Genomic DNA, 19,197 nt, shown 5'->3' with positions numbered 1-19,197 from the left:
TATTGGCTCTATGTTGCTTACTCTTTTCTCATCAATAAAGATAAATACATGGTTAAAAAAACAAATACGTTCGTCGTCTAGTAGACTCCCATTTCGCATATAAGATTGATGGCATGTGTAGCCAATGACTTAAGGGAACACAGTATCCAAGGAGTGTGATAAGTGGAAAGAGTAAGACGGGACACCAGCATGCAAGATCTTTTGAGTAAGAATTTTGTATTGATTGCAATATTGAATAGGAAACAAGTGATAACATAAGAGTAGGGTGATGTGGTCAAACCTTGTAACGTGCCAATATACTAAAAGCTGTATTTTGTACACAGTCTGAACACTGTGACGGAGTGATTTTGGGAGACTAGAGTAGATGATGTTACAATCCAGATATATTAAGCACTTAATAAACTTGGAAACTTAGAAAGAAAAAGGACATACAGCCAATTCCTGATCCAGTATTACTCTAAGATACTTAAAATTGAGAGACTAAAGTAAGGGGAGAACCACGAAAGCAACATATCAGATTTGAAACACAAGACTGGCCAGTAACCCAGGCGGCTATAGTTTTGATTAAGGAGTAGATTTTTGCTTAGCCATGAAGTGATCAGATTCAATGCTATTCTGAGATGTAGGGGAGAAGAGTAGCAAATCTCCTGGACCGGATGGTATTCATCCTAGAGTACTGATAGAACTGAAAAATGAGCTTGCGGAGCTACTGCTAGTGATATGCAATTTATCCTTAAAATCGAGCGTGGTACCGGAAGATTGGAGGGTGGCCAATGTAACGCCCATTTTTAAAAAAGGTTCCAGGGGAGATCCGGGAAATTATAGACCGGTGAGTCTGACGACGGTGCCGGGGAAAATGGTAGAGGCTATTAAAAACAAAATTACAGAGCACATCCGAGAACATGGATTACTGAGACCGAGTCAGCACGGCTTTTGTGTGGGGAAATCTTGCCTGACCAATTTACTTCAATTCTTTGAAGGAGTAAACAAACGTGGACAAAGGGGAGCTGGTTGATATTGTGTATCTGGATTTTCAAAAGGCATTTGACAAGGTACCTCATGAAAGGCTACAGAGGAAATTGGAGGGTCATGGGATAGGAGGAAAAATCCTATTGTGGATTAAAAACTGGTTGAAGAATAGGAAACAGAGAGTGGGGTTAAATGGGCAGTATTCACAATGGAGAAGGGTAGTTAGTGGGGTTCCTCAGGGGGCTGTGCTAGGACTGCTGCTTTTTAATATATTTATAAATGATTTAGAGATGGGAGTAACTAGCGAGGTAATTAAATTTGCTGATGACGCAAAGTTATTCAAAGTCGTTAACTCGCGACAGGATTGTGAAAAATTACAGAAGGACCTTACAAGACTGGGAGACTGGGCGGCTAAATGGCAGATGACGTTTAATGTGAGCAAGTGCAAGGTGATGCACGTGGGAAAAAAGAACCCGAATTATAGCTACGTCATGCAAGGTTCCATGTTAGGAGTTACGGACCAAGAAAGGGATCTGGGTGTCGTCGATAATACACTGAAACCTTCTGCTCAGTGTGCTGCTGCGGCTCGGAAAGCAAACAGAATGTTGGCTATTATTAGGAAAGGTATGGAAAACAGGTGTGAGGATGTTATAATGCCGTTATATCGCTCCATGGTGCGACCGCACCTTGAGTATTGTGTTCAATTCTGGTCGCCGCATCTCAAGAAAGATATAGTACAATTGGAAAAGGTGCAGCGAAGGGTGACGAAAATGATAGCGGGGATGGGACAACTTCCCTAAGAAGAAAGACTAAGGAGGCTAGGGCTTTTCAGCTTGGAGAAGAGACGGCTGAGGGGAGACATGATAGAGGTATATAAAATAATGAGTGGAGTGGAACAGGTGGATGTGAAGCATCTGTTCACGCTTTCCAAAAATACTAGGACTAGGGGGCATGCGATGAAACTACAGTGTAGTAAATTTAAAACAAATCGGAGAAAATGTTTCTTCACCCAACACGTAATTAAACTCTGGAATTTGTTGCCGGAGAACGTGGTGAAGGCGGTTAGCTTGGCAGAGTTTAAAAGGGGGTTAGACGGTTTCCTAAAGAACAAGTCCATAAACCGCTACTAAATGGACTTGGGAAAAATCCACAATTCCGGGAAATGATAAGTAGTAGTAGTAGAATAACATGTATAGAATGTTTGTACGTTTGGGAAGCTTGTCAGGTGCCCTTGGCCTGGACTGGCCGCTGTCGTGGACAGGATGTTGGATTCGATGGACCCTTGGTCTTTTCCAGTGTGGCATTACTTATGTAATGAATTAAAATGTCATCAGCATATAATAGGCTGTTATCAGAAGTTCATAAATCAGGACAATCAGTGGGCTCAAGAAAATACTGAAGAGGAGCAGTTCAGTGCAAAAAGTGAACCTTGAGGCACACCACAGTCAAGATTATAAATGTATAATGCAGTGGAGAATGGACATTTTCTGTTTCTATCCTGTAGATGAGAACTGTACATCAGGCATCAGGGACAACAGAAGATGTTACTGGACATTTCAACTCTCTACCTCCATCTGCTGGTAGGAAAGTGAACACATTCTCACTTATTCAGACTGGTGTGGCTGGAATGAAAAGGAATTTTTATAGCTTTCTTTTTCTTTAACTTCTGCTTTTCTGTACTATTTCTAACTTTCTCTTTTATCTACTGCCTCAGGTACAAACTTAAATTATAAGACCTTCAGGGGATATGAAAATACCTGAGGACCTAACGGTAACTTGCTTTGAACTACTGAGAAGTAGTGAGCTAAATTCAAATGCTTAGGACTAACAAATATTAAATTCCAAAATTCTGTAAAAATGACAACTCATTAGCTTGGACCTTGCCTGAGCAAGCCAACCAGTACTGGAACTAAAGTTCTGATACAGCAAAAGCACTGGTGCTGCACCTAGCTTTGAGACCTCAAAAGAATTCAATAAAATAAAATGAAGTTTAAACTTAAATCACGTACTCTGTTATCAGTGCTCAGACTTACTACTACTAATATAACATTTGGAGTATTATATAAAGAAAAAGACGAGGATTAAATTATATATATATATCAAAATAAACTAATGTTTATTTGGGGGTTATCTCAAAATAAGCTAATCAAATGAAAATCAGAAGACTGAAAGGCGAATTCTCCATATCAAATACACGGAAATAAGGGAAACCTGTTACCTGTCATATTCAATGTCATTTAAACTTGCCAGCAAGCTACAAGGACTCATCAGCAGCACGATGTCTTTTACAACGAAAAGTGTTACTTCATACCTAAGTTGTTGCTAAAACAACAAAGGACGTCTCTGCAATATTGTTAAAAGGGTCCATTATGTGATTAAGGTCAAAATCCATATTACAAAAGATCTAACTCACATTTTTGTCAAAACTAATGTGATAGAGACAGCATACCTTCTCCAGCGTTTATCATAAATAGTGTGATGAATATTTCTCAGTTTGTGTGGTGGAAGATACCATCTATACAAATATTACTATAGATACAAAACACATAGCACTATCTCTGCTTGACAGAATGTACAAACAAGATTAGGGAAGTTTCATTTACTATGGGAATGATTAAAACATGGACATTAAACAGACAAGGTGTTAAGAAGTTAAAAGCAGCCTAAAAAAAAAAAGGTAGGTTTATGGCTTGGATTTGAAGCTAGCCAGAAATGGAGCATGATATCTATTTCAGGTGTATGGCACAGCAAGACGGAAGGGACCGAGTCTGAAGCTGGTAATAGAGTGAATGGGAATGTTGCGTAGGGAGAGATATGACAGAGGAAGGATACTGAGAAGTTGTAAGTGCATTCGTTCTACAAGTCAGTAAAATAAAATTGTATGCAGAAATGAATAGGAAGCCAACTAAGTGACTTGATAAGACATGCGAGAGTAGTGACACTGGTGGAGGACAAGTCATGCAGCATAATTTTGAACAGATTGAAGGGGAGAGAAATGGTTCAATGGAAGACCTGTGAGCAACAGTCTAAGCGAGAGGTGATGAGGGCGCAGATAAGAGTTTTGGTAGTGTGTTCAGAAAAGAAGAGACAAATTTTGGTAATGAAAGAAATAGGATTTTAGTAGTCTGTTGGATATGTGAAGAGAAAGAAAGAGGAGTCAAAGATGACTCCAAAGTTATGAGCCGAGAAGCCAGGTAAGATGACAGTCATCTGCAGAAACAGAGAATGGGGGAAGGGAAGAAGTGGGTTGGGGGGGGGGGGGGGGGGGTGGGGAGATAAGAAACTCAGTCTTGGCCATGCTGAGTTTCAGATGGCAGTGGAACATCCAGGCAGCAAATTAGGCAAAGGGTTGGGATTTGGGCCTGGAATCCTGGTGTAAAGGTACATTTGAGAATCATCAGTGTAAAGATGGTACAAAAAACCATGGGAGACAATAAGAGTACAAGGGTCCTAAGACAGAGCCCCAAGGTACACCAATTGATAGTGGCATAAGCTCTGTATGCTTAGTGAATCCTCCTCCACTAAGTGCAATAGGAAAGAGACAAAGAAAGTGAAGTTAGATCAAATATCTGAAATCTAAACAAAGACAGCGTATCAAGAAGTAGGTAGTAAGCCAACAGTGTCAAAAGTAAGAATGCGAATTAAGTTCCTTGGATCTGGCCAGGAACAGTTTATTGGAGACTTTGGCAAAGGCTGTTTCTATGGAATCTAGAGGGTGAAAGCCAAATTGGAATGGCTCAAGTATAGCCCAAGATGAAAAAGTCAAGAGTAGTCAATGTGAAATGGAGGAGATGGGCAATAGTTGGAAGGGCAGGTAGGGTCCCGTGAAGATTCTGAAGAAGTTTGTATTGATAGAAGGGGATACCAGAATAAACATTACAGTAACCAAGATGCCATATTAAGAATTCAAGTATGAAAGGCAGAAGAGTGTAGTATCTCCCGAAGAGGGCGGAGTTTACATAACATACGGAAACCTAGTTTAGCTAAAGAAATTTGTGCCTGAAATACTATCTAGTATAATACCAAGATAACAAAGAGAAGCCACCGGACTAATGGGAAGACTGAACAGAAATCGGGACCAAAGATGGCTGAGGCTGAGAACCCGTTATCCAGCAAGCTACCATCTTATCCAGGTTTAGCACCTACTAATCAACTGATTCTACTCAAGACATATCCATTCCTATGTTAGGATGAGCATGAAGACTAGAGGAGAGATCTGACCCTTGAGAACACAGGCTAAATCAATCACCTCTTAAAGTTGTGACTCTGCTTCTTCATCCTACCCAGCCCGACCAAATAGAACAAATAAAATGATCTGACTTGTGAAAATTGTGTCATCTCTAAATACTGTGGCAGGGCCTTTCCCACATCCAAGGGCCCTAAGCACTTGGAAGTTCTCTCTACAGTCCTTTTGACTAAAGGCAGGCATCATCACCTGATTAACACGAGACACCACTTTAGAGAGAAAAAAAAAAGAGAACCATTTTAAGAGAAACCCCTGCATCTGTCCAACATAAGAATTGCCATACTGGATTAGACAAATGGTCCATCTAGGTCAAACAGTGGCCAATCCAGGTCACAAGTACAGTGGTGGAAATAAGTATTTGATCCCTTGCTGATTTTGTAAGTTTGCCCACTGACAAAGACATGAGCAGCCCATAATTGAAGGGTAGGTTATTGGTAACAGTGAGAGATAGCACATCACAAATTAAATCCGGAAAATCACATTGTGGAAAGTATATGAATTTATTTGCATTCTGCAGAGGGAAATAAGTATTTGATCCCCCACCAACCAGTAAGAGATCTGGCCCCTACAGACCAGGTAGATGCTCCAAATCAACTCGTTACCTGCATGACAGACAGCTGTCGGCAATGGTCACCTGTATGAAAGACACCTGTCCACAGACTCAGTGAATCAGTCAGACTCTAACCTCTACAAAATGGCCAAGAGCAAGGAGCTGTCTAAGGATGTCAGGGACAAGATCATACACCTGCACAAGGCTGGAATGGGCTACAAAACCATCAGTAAGACGCTGGGCGAGAAGGAGACAACTGTTGGTGCCATAGTAAGAAAATGGAAGAAGTACAAAATGACTGTCAAAGATCTGGGGCTCCACGCAAAATCTCACCTCGTGGGGTATCCTTGATCATGAGGAAGGTTAGAAATCAGCCTACAACTACAAGGGGGGAACTTGTCAATGATCTCAAGGCAGCTGGGACCACTGTCACCACGAAAACCATTGGTAACACATTACGACATAACGGATTGCAATCCTGCAGTGCCCGCAAGGTCCCCCTGCTTCGGAAGGCACATGTGACGGCCCGTCTGAAGTTTGCCAGTGAACACCTGGATGATGCCGAGAGTGATTGGGAGAAGGTGCTGTGGTCAGATGAGACAAAAATTGAGCTCTTTGGCATGAACTCAACTCGCCGTGTTTGGAGGAAGAGAAATGCTGCCTATGACCCAAAGAACACCGTCCCCATTGTCAAGCATGGAGGTGGAAATGTTATGTTTTGGGGGTGTTTCTCTGCTAAGGGCACAGGACTACTTCACCGCATCAATGGGAGAATGGATGGGGCCATGTACCGTACAATTCTGAGTGACAACCTCCTTCCCTCCGCCAGAGCCTTAAAAATGGGTCGTGGCTGGGTCTTCCAGCACGACAATGACCCAAAACATACAGCCAAGGCAACAAAGGAGTGGCTCAGGAAGAAGCACATTAGGGTCATGGAGTGGCCTAGCCAGTCACCAGACCTTAATCCCATTGAAAACTTATGGAGGGAGCTGAAGCTGCGAGTTGCCAAGCGACAGCCCAGAACTCTTAATGATTTAGAGATGATCTGCAAAGAGGAGTGGACCAAAATTCCTCCTGACATGTGTGCAAACCTCATCATCAACTACAGAAGACGTCTGACCGCTGTGCTTGCCAACAAGGGTTTTGCCACCAAGTATTAGGTCTTGTTTGCCAGAGGGATTAAATACTTATTTCCCTCTGCAGAATGCAAATAAATTCATATACTTTCCACAATGTGATTTTCCGGATTTAATTTGTGATGTGCTCTCTCTCACTGTTACCAATAACCTACCCTTCAATTATGGGCTGCTCATGTCTTTGTCAGTGGGCAAACTTACAAAATCAGCAAGGGATCAAATACTTATTTCCACCACTGTATCTGGCAGAAACCCAAATAGTCGCCAACATTCCATGCTACCAATCCCAGGGCAACCAGTGGCTTCCCTATATCTGTCTCAATAGCAGACTATGGACTTTTCCTCCAGGAATTTGTCCAAACCTTTTTTTATACCTAGATATGCTAACCATTGTTACCACATCCTCTGGCAATGAGTTCCACAGCTTAACTATTCATTGAGTAAAAAAAAATATTTCCTATTTGTTTTGAAAGTATTTCCATGTAAATTCATTGAGTGTCCACTAGTCTTTGTACTTTTTGAAAGAAAAAAAAAATTCACTTCTACTCGCTCTACACCACTCAGGATTTTGTAGACCTCAATCATATCTCACCTGAGCCACCTTTTGCAAGCGAAAAGTGCCCTAACCTCTTTAGTCTTTCCTCATATGTAAAGTGTTCCTAACAAGATAAGGCCTGCAAACCTGAAACTCTTTACTGAACAAATTGCCAGCAAACACAAATCTTTAAGGTCAAATTCTTTAAAAATGCCTTCTTGAGTGCTTGAGGGTGCTGCCAATGGAGCTTTGGGCATTACATTAAGATTCTATGACAGCACCACTGAACACATTGGAAGCTGTAATTATGCTAGGCCCTTCAGAAAGTATACCACAACTGGGTGAGGCTCCCAACAAGAAACCTTCTAGGCAATAGCAGAAACAAGATAACACTAATGTGAAATTTCAAGGAACCAAGCAAGGCTAACCCCCTTCAAATTATCCTGGAAAGACAAAATCTGGGCAAGCAAGGAATAGAAAGGATCCCAACCTCCCTCTCCACATCACATCTCTAAAGACTCTCCAGATTCTGGTATAGGCTAAGGAGGTAGACCCGTTTTTTGTCTGTAATATGGTAGTAATAACCCCTTCTATGTAACCCTTACACTTCAAATATCACCTCTCAAGAGCAGGCCACAGGAGACAGGTCATCCACAAAGACTAGTCCTTGAATCAAAAGCCCCTCTCCTTGGAAAGCAAAAAAATGCCCCCCCCCCCCCCCCCCCCCCATGTGAAAACAAGCAAATCCAGGTATCATGTGTGCATAGTCAATCTGGCACTGCTAGCACAACCAAATCTAGATAATACACTACTTTCTGTAGCACACAGCCTAGCGAGGGAACAACTATAATAACTCTGACCAGGGCCAATTTTTGCAGGAGGCATCCAATTCCCGCTGCCCCAAACTCTTTTTGTCGACTGAAAAAAGGCACAACCCAGTGTTCCAGTTTGTTGCCACAAGATCCATCACTGGAATTCACCCCCCCCCCCCCCCCCAAACAGTTGCAAATCATTACAAAGGCCTTGTCCAAGAGCTCACATTCTCCTGGATCTAAAGTCAACCAACTCAAGAAATCCACTTAAACATTCTGTACTCCCACTATATTTGCTGCAAACAAGGCCCGCAGATGGGTCTCTCTCCCCACCAAAATAAGAGCAGCTGCTTCTTTTGCTACTGTGAGATTCATCATTCACCCTTGCTAGTTGAGATAGTCTTTTCCAATAATACCATGGTGGTAGTGTAAGTGCCATTCCTTGCACCATAAAGAGCATTTGCTACCTAAGACATGCCCAATTCCAAGCAACCCACCTCCCAAATTACAATCTCCCTTTGACAAGTCCTCCACTCATGCAAACACACCCTAGATAGAGATGCTCTGCAGACTGCTAAGGCCTAGGGCTGACACCTCAAAACACTGCTTGAGCAGCAAATCAAGATTAGGATCCTGCAAGTTTTAACAGAGTTCCCCCATCATCTTCTTAGTTACTGCAGTTACAAATGTGTCCACTCTAGGGAATCTGAGCTTTTTTTCTTCTCAATGACCAATAGGTACAACGTACCCATGGCTCTGCCACCTCTGAACCCAGTTTCTGGCATTCCCTACTCTGCTGAGATCAAGGCTTGAAGTGCTGGTTTCAAGCAGACAAACCGTAAATGGAAGGCAATCAAATATGGAGAAAAACCAGGAATTGCAGAAAAATAGAAAATTTATTAAAAAGTCAACAGTACCAGACACAGCCATGATGCTTGCATCGGGGGTATAGTGTATACACAAATTAAACAAAGTCAAAACGATGCAGCATCCTGTAACTAAAATCCACAAAATATGCTCTAAGCTTGATGCATATGCCACTAAAAACTCCCAGCGGTTTTGATTCAATCTTCCAAGGTCCCCACATCCTTGACTGAGGGCTTTGAAATACTCAGCACCGCCAGGGATTGAGAAATTATGCCTATGGCCTATGAGCTGCTCCTTCCGGGAAGAGCCCAACTACTGAGGCCATTATCTCCATTCCCTACTTGGAGCTCTCTCTTCCAGGAGATCATCTAGCAAAGATCCCTCTGCAGTCTCACTGACTAAGCAAAGCCACTGCAAGCCCCCCCAAGGCAGTGACTACATCACATAGTTCTCTAAATGTGCCTAATTAGACTGAAAGACCCTTTGGCCTTCTCTGGACCCAATCTCTACAGTGCTCAGTGTCTACTTTAACATAAAAGCCCTGTAGAGCAGCAACACAGATGCAGCCAGATCTTGTTCTGCGACACCCCATCTCTAAACTCCTCTCCAGGAATAAGACAAGGGGAGGGGCTGCCATGCATTCTTCTGTAACCCTGGAGAACATGGCAAATTCCCCCACACCTTTTGATACTATAAGGTGAGGTCAGGGCTTCCCTGGCATGCAACACAGACTCCTTCACTGCTACAACACTTCCCACACCAGGAGTACTGTTTAGCGCCAAAGGTGCTTCCATGAGGCCACAGCAGAAAAGAGATCCGCCTGCACCTAGACATGTTCCCCCCTTCTTGCACTGCTGACAAGACATGGGCCCCACCAACATTGCCTGTTCACTCAGCAGCACTGCTTCGGAGGTTGCTTTGGCATTCACTGCCACTAGTGGTGCCACTAGTGGTGCTCTCTAGCCTGCCCAACATGGGAAAGACAAGGCAGCAGGCAGCTAAAGGACCTCACCACTGCCATGAAGCTGCCTGGACATCTCTGCACTACTCCTAATGCCTAAGACAGCCTTTGTGGGTGGGAGGTGCTTTCAACTCCTCCTGTGATTCTAGGAGCTCCCTCCTCCCTCTTCAGAAGTACTGTGGTTTGGGCAACAATACGAGTACCAGAGCCCCTCTCCCTTTTTTTAACACCAACTAAAATAAAGGGAAAAGGAGAGGGGACAGAGCAAAACAACAAAATACAAAGGGAGAAAAACACACACACACACCCTATAGGCCAGGTGCACCTAAAAAGGAAAGGAACCTGGGCTCAAGTATTCCCAGTACAGGCACTTCTCCTGGCTGGACTTGGATCCCTCCTACTGCTTCTGCTCTATTGGGCAAGCACTTCTCCAACTAGGCCCAAGAGCTCTCATTAGACCAGCACAGGATGTTCACCACTTGCTGGAGACCAAGAATACTAGTTTGCTCTTATAGCACAGAGCTCACAGCGCATAAGTTTCTATTTTTATCCGCTGGCTGAGGGGTTAAAACCCAATGGATGAAAAAGAAAACAGATATATATTCAGGTAACCTGCACAGGGGCTATGCCATATCCAGATTTATTCCTCTGAAAAATGTTTTGTAAAGCACAGGCTTTAAACAAACCTTAAGGGCAGTTTTTGTTAAAATAAGTCAACAAAAACCATCTCAGGTGCAAAACCAATCACCCTCCCCAAAAGGAGAAAACTCAGCCTTGAAGGCACTTTTCTGACAGATCTCAAACCTTGTGCTTACGTATAAATCAGCTGAGGAACATACTTCAGGATAAAGAAATAAAGAACAGAGGGACCTATACACCAAGGACACACAGGCAGGAAATCCTTCCTCACTAGCAAAGTTCTTCTTCCGGCATAGTAATTAAAAATGGAAACCCTCACAGTAGAGGAAACAGTGGGCAGATGGCAAAAACAAAGGAAATCAAAACAAACTCCTCTGAAGAGAAAATCTTGGCGCAGTACCAAAAGAAGAAGCCAAGCCTGAATCTTCAGATGAGACAAGTCACACACTCTCCCTCACATAATGGTGTATTTCTTCTCTATTGACAAAAATTTCATCTATGGGATCTGGCCTGCACCTTCTGAGGTTAACTAAGCTTCCCGAATGTTCCTCAAAGGATGCTACATTCCACCTTGGGGGGGGGGGGGGGGGGGGGGGAATACAGACCTTCCTATCTGTATGTGGAGGGGAAAGAGGAGGCGTTAGTTAACTAAAAGCACTACAACAGTGGTTCCCAAACACCTGAGAATAGGTAAGAAGAGAGAAAGGAAGTGGGACAACAAAAAAGAATTAAAAATAAAAATCTCTCGATAGGACAACTTCATAAAACTAAGAAAACAGTTGCTGCTCATGTTAGAACAAGGCATATTTGCATATAATTTAAGATTGTGCTGTAATTTATACTCCTGAGCTTGCTCTTACTGAGACTCAAGTTAAAAAATATTTATACAAGGAAAGGTGTGAAATGCTAGCTCCTGATTCTGGGCAAGTCACTTAACCCTCCATTGCCCCAAGTACAAAGTAAGTACCTGTATTAATATGTAAACCGCTTTGATAACCACAAAGGTGGTATGTATCAAGTCCCAATCCCTTTCCCTATCTACAATGCAAAAGGAAATGAGTAACTTATGTCAGCCACTGCCCTGAACACACACAAGGAAATTCTGTCTAAATACAGAATGAACAAAATTTTTTTTTTTATACAGCTGGAGGTATTACTGAATAGAAATGTCAACCAGAAACACGAGCAAGCCAACAATGTGAAAAAACTGGCAAATGAAATTTGCTTTTCCACTTTACAGCATTTTAATATTTTTGTCTTGTCTGACATAATTGACTGGGAATAATTACTTTCAGTGACTTAACTTTACAACAAGGATCCTTCTGCTTTAGATGTGGGATTGGGAGCTCTTGCACTTTGTCTTCAGAATGCACCAAAATTTCCCATTTGTGATCTGTTCTGACTCTTACTACCAGTGTTGCATTCAGGTGGGTTTTCTTATTGCACCTCTCCTGACAGCCATATTTGTGTACTTGTATTAGGTGGATGTCCTCATTTCTTCTCAACTCATCCCTGATTACTTCAGCAGCATGTGTGACACTTGAACTATATCCAGCTCTAATGTTTATTCAGAACCCCAAGTCTGTGTACCAAGTTTGGTGTGGGGGGGGGGGGGAGACATGTAGAAACTGTGTCATGAAAAGTAGTGGCCAAAGAGGCACAGGATGAAAGACAGCAGAGAAAAGGAAGTTAAGTTTTTCCATAGGCTAGTGACAAGGGGGTGGGAGCTCTTTCTCCATGAAACAGAGAACATCATGGGAGCTGTTTGTACGTCATTTTTTAAGTTTTTTTTTTGTTTGTTTAGGCAATTTAAAAAACTAGTCACCAAATAAATCAGCTTTTAGGCTAAATTCAGAATTTGGCACACACTAGTCAAATGTCTATGCCTAAATCCAGGTTTGTCTGTACGGCCTATTGGTAAGACCATATCACCAAAATGCTATAGAAAGGCTTAAACCAATACAAAGAAGGGCTACCAAGATGGGGCAAGGGCTGCAACAAAAGCTATAGGAAATGAAATTCAGAGGCCTAAGTTTGCATACCCCAGAAGAAAGGAAAATCTTTTTTTTTTTTTTTTTAGATATTTTAAAAAGGTATTATAATGCATAATGAGCAAGCACTTTGCTGTGGAAACATTTCACACCATGAGGCTCCAAGAGAACAGAATTAGAATATCAGAAAATGTATCTTCATAGAAAGGGTGGCGGACCTAGCAAAAGTTTCTCAAAAGAGAAATAAAATTTGTAATGGAATTTATGAAATAAGAACAGTGAAGTAAAAGGAAACCCAAGATCTACTAGTTCTATGGCATTAAACCAGAAAGTAAATTCAGCAAACTAAGGGACCAATGCACAAAGTCCCCATAAAGCACTGCTCGCTAAGAGTTACTGAAGTAGAAATAGTGACACTCCAAAAAAAAAAAAAAAAAAAATTGCATGCAAATGAACTGCTCACAAAGCAAGCAGCACTGTAGTGAAAAAGCCAGTTGCTAACAATCGCTAAGCGTGGCTGCTCTGTGCATGCTCAGTGTGCTACCCACAGCTTTCATAGAAGCATACAAACTACGTGTATGAAAGTTGTGGGTATCTTCACTCCCCACCACCACAATTTTTCAAAGTGAAGCACCGGCACACTTTTTTTGTTCCAGGCCGCTACAGCTCCCAATCCACCCCTGCCTCAAGACAACCAACCTGCAAGTACCTCTTTGCGATCTGGCTCATGTCATCCCTCTGTTACTGCTTCATGGCGCCTCTCCCCTCCAATACTGCTGCAAAGTCAGGTTTAACAGTCACTGGCTGCCTTCCTCTACCTCTCGTTTGTCCTTAACTGCCAGCTCAGATCCAGCATGCTCACTGAGCTCAGGTGGGTTTTCGGGTGATAGAACAGAAGAAAGGAACGGGCTCAGGGAAGCCACTGTTAGCAGTCCTGTTTGTGCTGCAACTGTGCCAGGAGAGACCCACCAGTCCAAGGGATCGGAGTGCCAGAAGACACAGAGGAGGGAGAGCTGCATATGGTGGGGTTCAGACTGCATTAGAGCCGAGGTGATTTTATTCTCCTAACACAAGAGAGTGAGTTGCATGTGGTGGGGTTCAGATTGCATTAGAGCCGAGGTGATTTTATTCTCCTAACACAAGGACTTCAAGACCCTTCTTCCCTAGAAACTGCAAAGGACTTGCTAGGCTGCTCCACACCTCCCATAAAATTTCCCCAGGTAAAGGTGGACAGGCTTTTTTGTGCATCGCACAGAACAGCTGTAGATCCCTCAGCATGCACATCTGCATACAGATACGCTCATTTAAATGAATTAGCATGCTATCACCATTGACTGCTGCTGCAGAGGTTAAAAAGCTTGCAGAACCTCTTTGTGCATCTCCCACTGAATAACATGCTCGTTAGACTGGCTGGAACTGGTCAAAAAAAAAAAAAAAAAAAGCTGGCCTGGTAAGTTTAATGCTTCTGCCCCTGTCTTTATCTGCTGTTATGTTCTGTATTTCTATAAATGTAAAGCAGAATTCCAAGCACAAACCTAACACTAAAATAACTAGGCAGCGCTCTTGCTTCAGCCCTGCACAGCATTTTGTAAAAGGAAAATAAGATGCAAAGAAGATAAAGCAATAAAATCTAGGCACTGTACAACATAATTAAAATATAAATACATATACACCACATACAGAAAAAAAAACAGCAGTTTTGTGCAGTGATATCATCATAGCCAATGAGGTTTAACAGAGATGTGATAGTTTAAAGTTGAAACAATGAAACAAAGGTTATGTATCTTCATTTACCATGACCACTGCTATTTATATCCTACAATATAATCAGTGAGCTCCTTTCAAAATATGAACAAAGACTGAATCAAGTGTAGACAGAGGATTCTACAACTTAGGGTCCACAACCATGTTAATTCTTAACAGCTCTGAAACATGACTGACTGGTCATATCCTACCTAGTGCACTGTTTAAGAATGCTGAGAAGGTACTCTGTCAACAGGTGCCATATATTAAGAACTTACTACCAAACTGAGTTCTAGTAAACTGGACAGAGCTGAAACTATCATAAAATAAAAACATTTGGTTGGGGGGGGGGGGGAGGGGGAAAAGGGAAGGATGAAAAGACTATGTAAAAGTTTGATGTTACTTTAACAAAAGGTTTTGTTATTGACTTTAGAGATATCATTTTGGTGATTGTAATTGATGCTTAAATGTTGTGGATGTGACATCAATAAAAAAGTTAAACCATAAAATAAAAACATTTCTTATAGGAAGTGTCAACTATTAAGCACTACAGTACAACAAAACAATAATCCATTACATGTGTACTGTATGCACAATAAAGAGGCAGAATATTAAAATCAGGTAATGAATTTGATAGCAAACTTTGGGCCACAGTAAAACCAGATGAAAGATAAAACTGAAATGAACACTTGTAACAAGACCCCCCACCCCCCAAGGAATGGTCACATCTAATTTCAGAAATGCATTTCCAGCAGTAGGCCCCCAATCCTACCTACATTCCTAACAAGAGAAATAAACCCTCAAACAAAAATATAGCGACGGCTACATGCATACATACACAAAACGAGGAAATACCTTCCTCAACACAAATGCATGAACAGACTGCCATAACCATCATAACAATCGCTGTTTCATAATGGTTCCGTAAATCCTCTCACCTATGTAAAAGCTAACAAAACATTGCGACTGATATCTGCTTTACTACACTGCTAACGTCCTCCTTCGCAGTAACCAACAATTGCAAGCCCTGTAATTACCAGTTGGCTAATCACAGAGAATAACAGAATACAAGTAGTGGTACTGGGCAAGATGTTATTTAGGCGTTAATAAGCAGCGGAAACGTTGAGCCACGTACGTTAGAAACGCGGCAAAACTGCTTTTACTTTATCATTTGGGTTGGCTGTTCTACAACATCCCACGGGATGAGGTTTGCGCAGAAAGAGAAAGCGAAAACTCGTACAGCCAGAAGACTGGACCGAGTGGGATCGAGAGTTTTGCGGAGCTGTTCCCAAACAGCAGGATTAGCTCCACACACAACCACCCCATTGCCCGAAGATTTTTATTTCATTCTAAAAAAAAAAAAAAATCACTCCTTTCCTAAATCGATCGCTGAAATCCCCACTACAAGATCCTGCAGAACACAAGACAACGGAGAAAAAGTTCTCCGACAGGACGAACCACAAAACCAGCACTGGGAGCGAGGGCTGCAAATCATCTATGCGGCCAAAATGGCGCTGAGAATAAAAATATAATTTAAAGGAAGGTCGCCATATTGTACCGACACAGACCTGTGCAGCCTCCATATTTCAGAACAGCTGCACAGAGCGAGGGGGCAAGAAATGCAACAAGCTCAGCCCACATAATCTGCTTCCTTCGATCCCAGTCGCCAAGCCTGCACTGGCGCATAGTAGCCAGCCACCAACTACTTCTGAAGAACCAAATCTGGATATCCCGAGACACGAAGAGGAGGTGAACGGTATGTCTGCCCTAGCAATCAGGAAGGGGAATCCATTGACAGAAACCAGAGGAACACCCGGGGTGGGGGCTGGGAGGGACGAGGATTAGACAGGAAGGCGGAGTGGGTAGCCTCATCCTTACCAGCACTGCAAGTGGAAGGCTGCCGGGCAGTGGTCGCAGCATAGCAGATCCCCTCCTTCTTTGCAGCTATCGCAGCTATCGTGATTTGTGGCTCGGCCGCTCCTCCGGGGTTCTTTCTCGGGCTTCCTGCTCTTCTTTTCCCCTTCTTCGCTTTTAGGAGGAGCCAGCAACGCCTGGATTTGCTAAAATTGTGCAGAAGAGATGCAAATATCAAGCTTCTAGAAATCAGCCCCCACCTGCCAACCCCATCCTTAGCCTCCACGTGAACCGTAATACATATATACGGTGCTTTTTCCCTCCCTCTGTTGAAGTCAGAGAAGTCTACCACACTTAGCACCCTTCTTCATCCAGGAGCCCACCAACTGAGGATTCTCATATTACTCCCCTCCTACCCATAACAGCAACTTCGGCCCTTTCACTTCCTTCTCCTGCCACAAATCTGCCTGGGCCCTCGGAGCGCCCGCCCCTCCCGGCACTCACCTCCATCAGTCCCCCAGACGTGTCCAAGTCGTACACGATAGTTTTGGTCTCCATTTTTTCCCACATTCATCCAACTGCGGATACCAGGGGAAGAACAGAAGGCGAGGACGAGTTCCAGAGAGCACCGAAAACAAAGAGGCGGCGGGGCCCTGGTGGGCACTGGGCTGCTGCCGGGGCTCACAGGGCCCCACCACGTCCTTTCCACGCAGCTGAGCTGAGCCCCGATCACTAATCCTAGGCAAAGACCAGGAGCTAGGGTAGCAGAAAGGCCGAGCGGCGCGCTGGCGGGTTCCGTGCGGCCTGCACCAAGTCTAGCCGACATGCAGCTGGTTCCTCGTCCTACGGCCGGAGCGAAGGCCGCTGCTGGCGCTTCGCAGGCCGGCCGCGGGCATGATGTCCCCGGGGGCCCGGCGGTGGCGTGACTCTCCTCACGGTCGCTCCACAGGCCGGAGATGGTGGCTACTGCTATCTGTCAATATGTCCCCACCGCTGGCTCCGGCTCTGACCCGGGATATAGATCCCCTCGGGCGCGCTTCCTCCGTGCCCGCGCTCGGTCTCCGCCACAGGAACCTGCTTACGTGCGTCTCCCTCCACCACCGCCGACGCGCACTTGGCGCAAACTTACTGCGAGCCACAGCGTTATGCGCAAGCGCGATAGCCAGTCCGGCGCACGCGCCTGTAAGTTTACTAGTCGCCATATTTGTTAAGGTGGTATAGGAACCATTCTGTGCAGTGCCACAGATTGACAATTACCATCTTGGTAAAGGTTTCGCGGCCCCGGGCAAGCGCAGAATTTATGCAGGATAGGCGCCATCTTGGTAAAGGTGAGACAGAGCATGGTATTGGGATATGACAGGTTTGACAGGGACACCTGTCTGAATAGCTGTAGCGATTTTCTTTTTGTGGAACGCACATAAACATAATTATCCTACTTGAATCGCTCTCGGCAGAGTGGAGATGGGTGAAACGTGATTAAAGCGTACACGGGGGAGGGGCGCCAAAGCTGTTTTAGCGCCATGTTGGTATAGGAGAGTAGCAGACTAGTATTGCGTATTTAGCCTTAGCCACTTGAGCTTATTTGGCTGGCTTGCTGTGAACGACGCCACGATGTTGCTTCTTCGCTTGTGCTGTAGTCACGTTAGTCTTTATTATTTATTGTCCGGTTTTTACGAGGCTGGCGGTGCGCATGCGCACTGGAACTCCAGGTTGCGGTAATTCGGCTTGATTCTCTCTAATTATTGAGCTGTGCTCCGTGCCCTGTAAGTGGAATTGCTGTGGGTGTTGATATTTGTAATGCTGCTATAGTGCTCGCTTCGTCTCAGAGTTGGGGCTGTCAGAGTGAAATCACTGGAGTCTGCCTGGATGGACGGTAGTATCAATTAGATAAGAGCTAATCTGTTTAAGGTCCGGCGCCACTTTCCTACTACTGTGTAGACGTTAACGTGCTCGGTTTCGTATTCAAAGGATTCGCCGGTAACTGCGCAGGCGTAGTGTTACTGCGTCGGTCGTCTGGATGTGGCGGGTAAGACCGTCTGTGGTTTAAGCCTCCCTGTTGCTTTATTTCTGGAGGGTTGAATCTGGCTTTCTGGCGCCCCCTTCTGTTACAACTGTTAAGTGCATTGCTGGTTTCAAAAACTGTATATAGGAATACAGATTCCAATTCCATAATTGCAGTTCAGAGCCAAGACTGCCTGCCTATACTAAGCTATTTGGTTGGCCCGATTTGGCTGACAAGCTTAGCTGGTGATGCGCTCAATATTTGCATATAGCAATTCTGTTACTGTTTTCATCTCCACCTTCTCCCGCGGGAGGGCATTCCAGGCATCTATCACCCTATCTGTGAAAAAGTACTTCCCGTGTTATTCCTGAGTCGGCCCCCTGCAATCTAAATTTATTTTCTCTAGTTCTACCACCTTCTCTCAAGAAATGAGCAACTATTTTATGGGTTCCATAAAAGACATGGGTTAAAGGGGGGGGGGGGGGACCCAGAACTAAGGGGGCAGGTGCACTTAGAGAAAAAGCAGAGTGGTTGGCTGTTGAAAATTGTATGCACGCTCAGGACTGAGCATAAAAATTTTTATTGGCACCTGGAGTTGCATGTGCATTCATCTGTGTCAGTGCTGGAAACATCCATAGTCTGCTATTGAGATAGGACACGGGGAAAGCTACTGCTTGCCCTGGGATTGGTAGTATGGAATCTTTCTACTATTTGGGCTTCTGCCAGGTACTTGTGACCTTGATTGGCCACTGTTGGAAACAGGATACTGGGCTAGATGGACCCAGTATGGCTATTCTTATGTTGGTATAAACACAGAGGTCTGTGCTAGGGGCAACTGTTATGCTCTCCCATACTAGCACACATCCTATTTGTATACCGTTTGGTTCTATAT

The 19,197-nt window shown here is 43.8% G+C and overlaps 1 protein-coding gene across 2 annotated transcripts in view; it reads right to left on the bottom strand.

Moving 5' to 3' along the window:
* The window catches only part of PHF12 (PHD finger protein 12), a 149,416-nt gene extending 131,984 nt beyond the window's left edge, over positions 1 to 17,432 (bottom strand). The window contains exons 1-2 of one of the 2 annotated variants that reach the window (XM_030222213.1): positions 16,808 to 17,432; positions 16,328 to 16,509 (exon numbers count right to left, since the gene is read on the bottom strand). In XM_030222213.1, coding sequence (XP_030078073.1) covers positions 16,328 to 16,509; positions 16,808 to 16,873 — 248 coding nt within the window. In that variant the 5' untranslated portion in view covers positions 16,874 to 17,432. Of the gene's footprint in view, positions 1 to 185; positions 191 to 16,327; positions 16,510 to 16,807 lie in introns of those variants that run through there. The other variant, XM_030222214.1, reaches the window with a different exon arrangement.
* Positions 17,433 to 19,197: the final 1,765 nt, after the last annotated feature.

Source organism: Microcaecilia unicolor, chromosome 13, assembly GCF_901765095.1.
Source record: "Microcaecilia unicolor chromosome 13, aMicUni1.1, whole genome shotgun sequence".
NCBI classification, from domain to species: Eukaryota; Metazoa; Chordata; class Amphibia; order Gymnophiona; family Siphonopidae; genus Microcaecilia; species Microcaecilia unicolor.
Note: the sequence above shows the minus strand (reverse complement) of the source record. Positions and strands in the feature narration are given on the sequence as shown.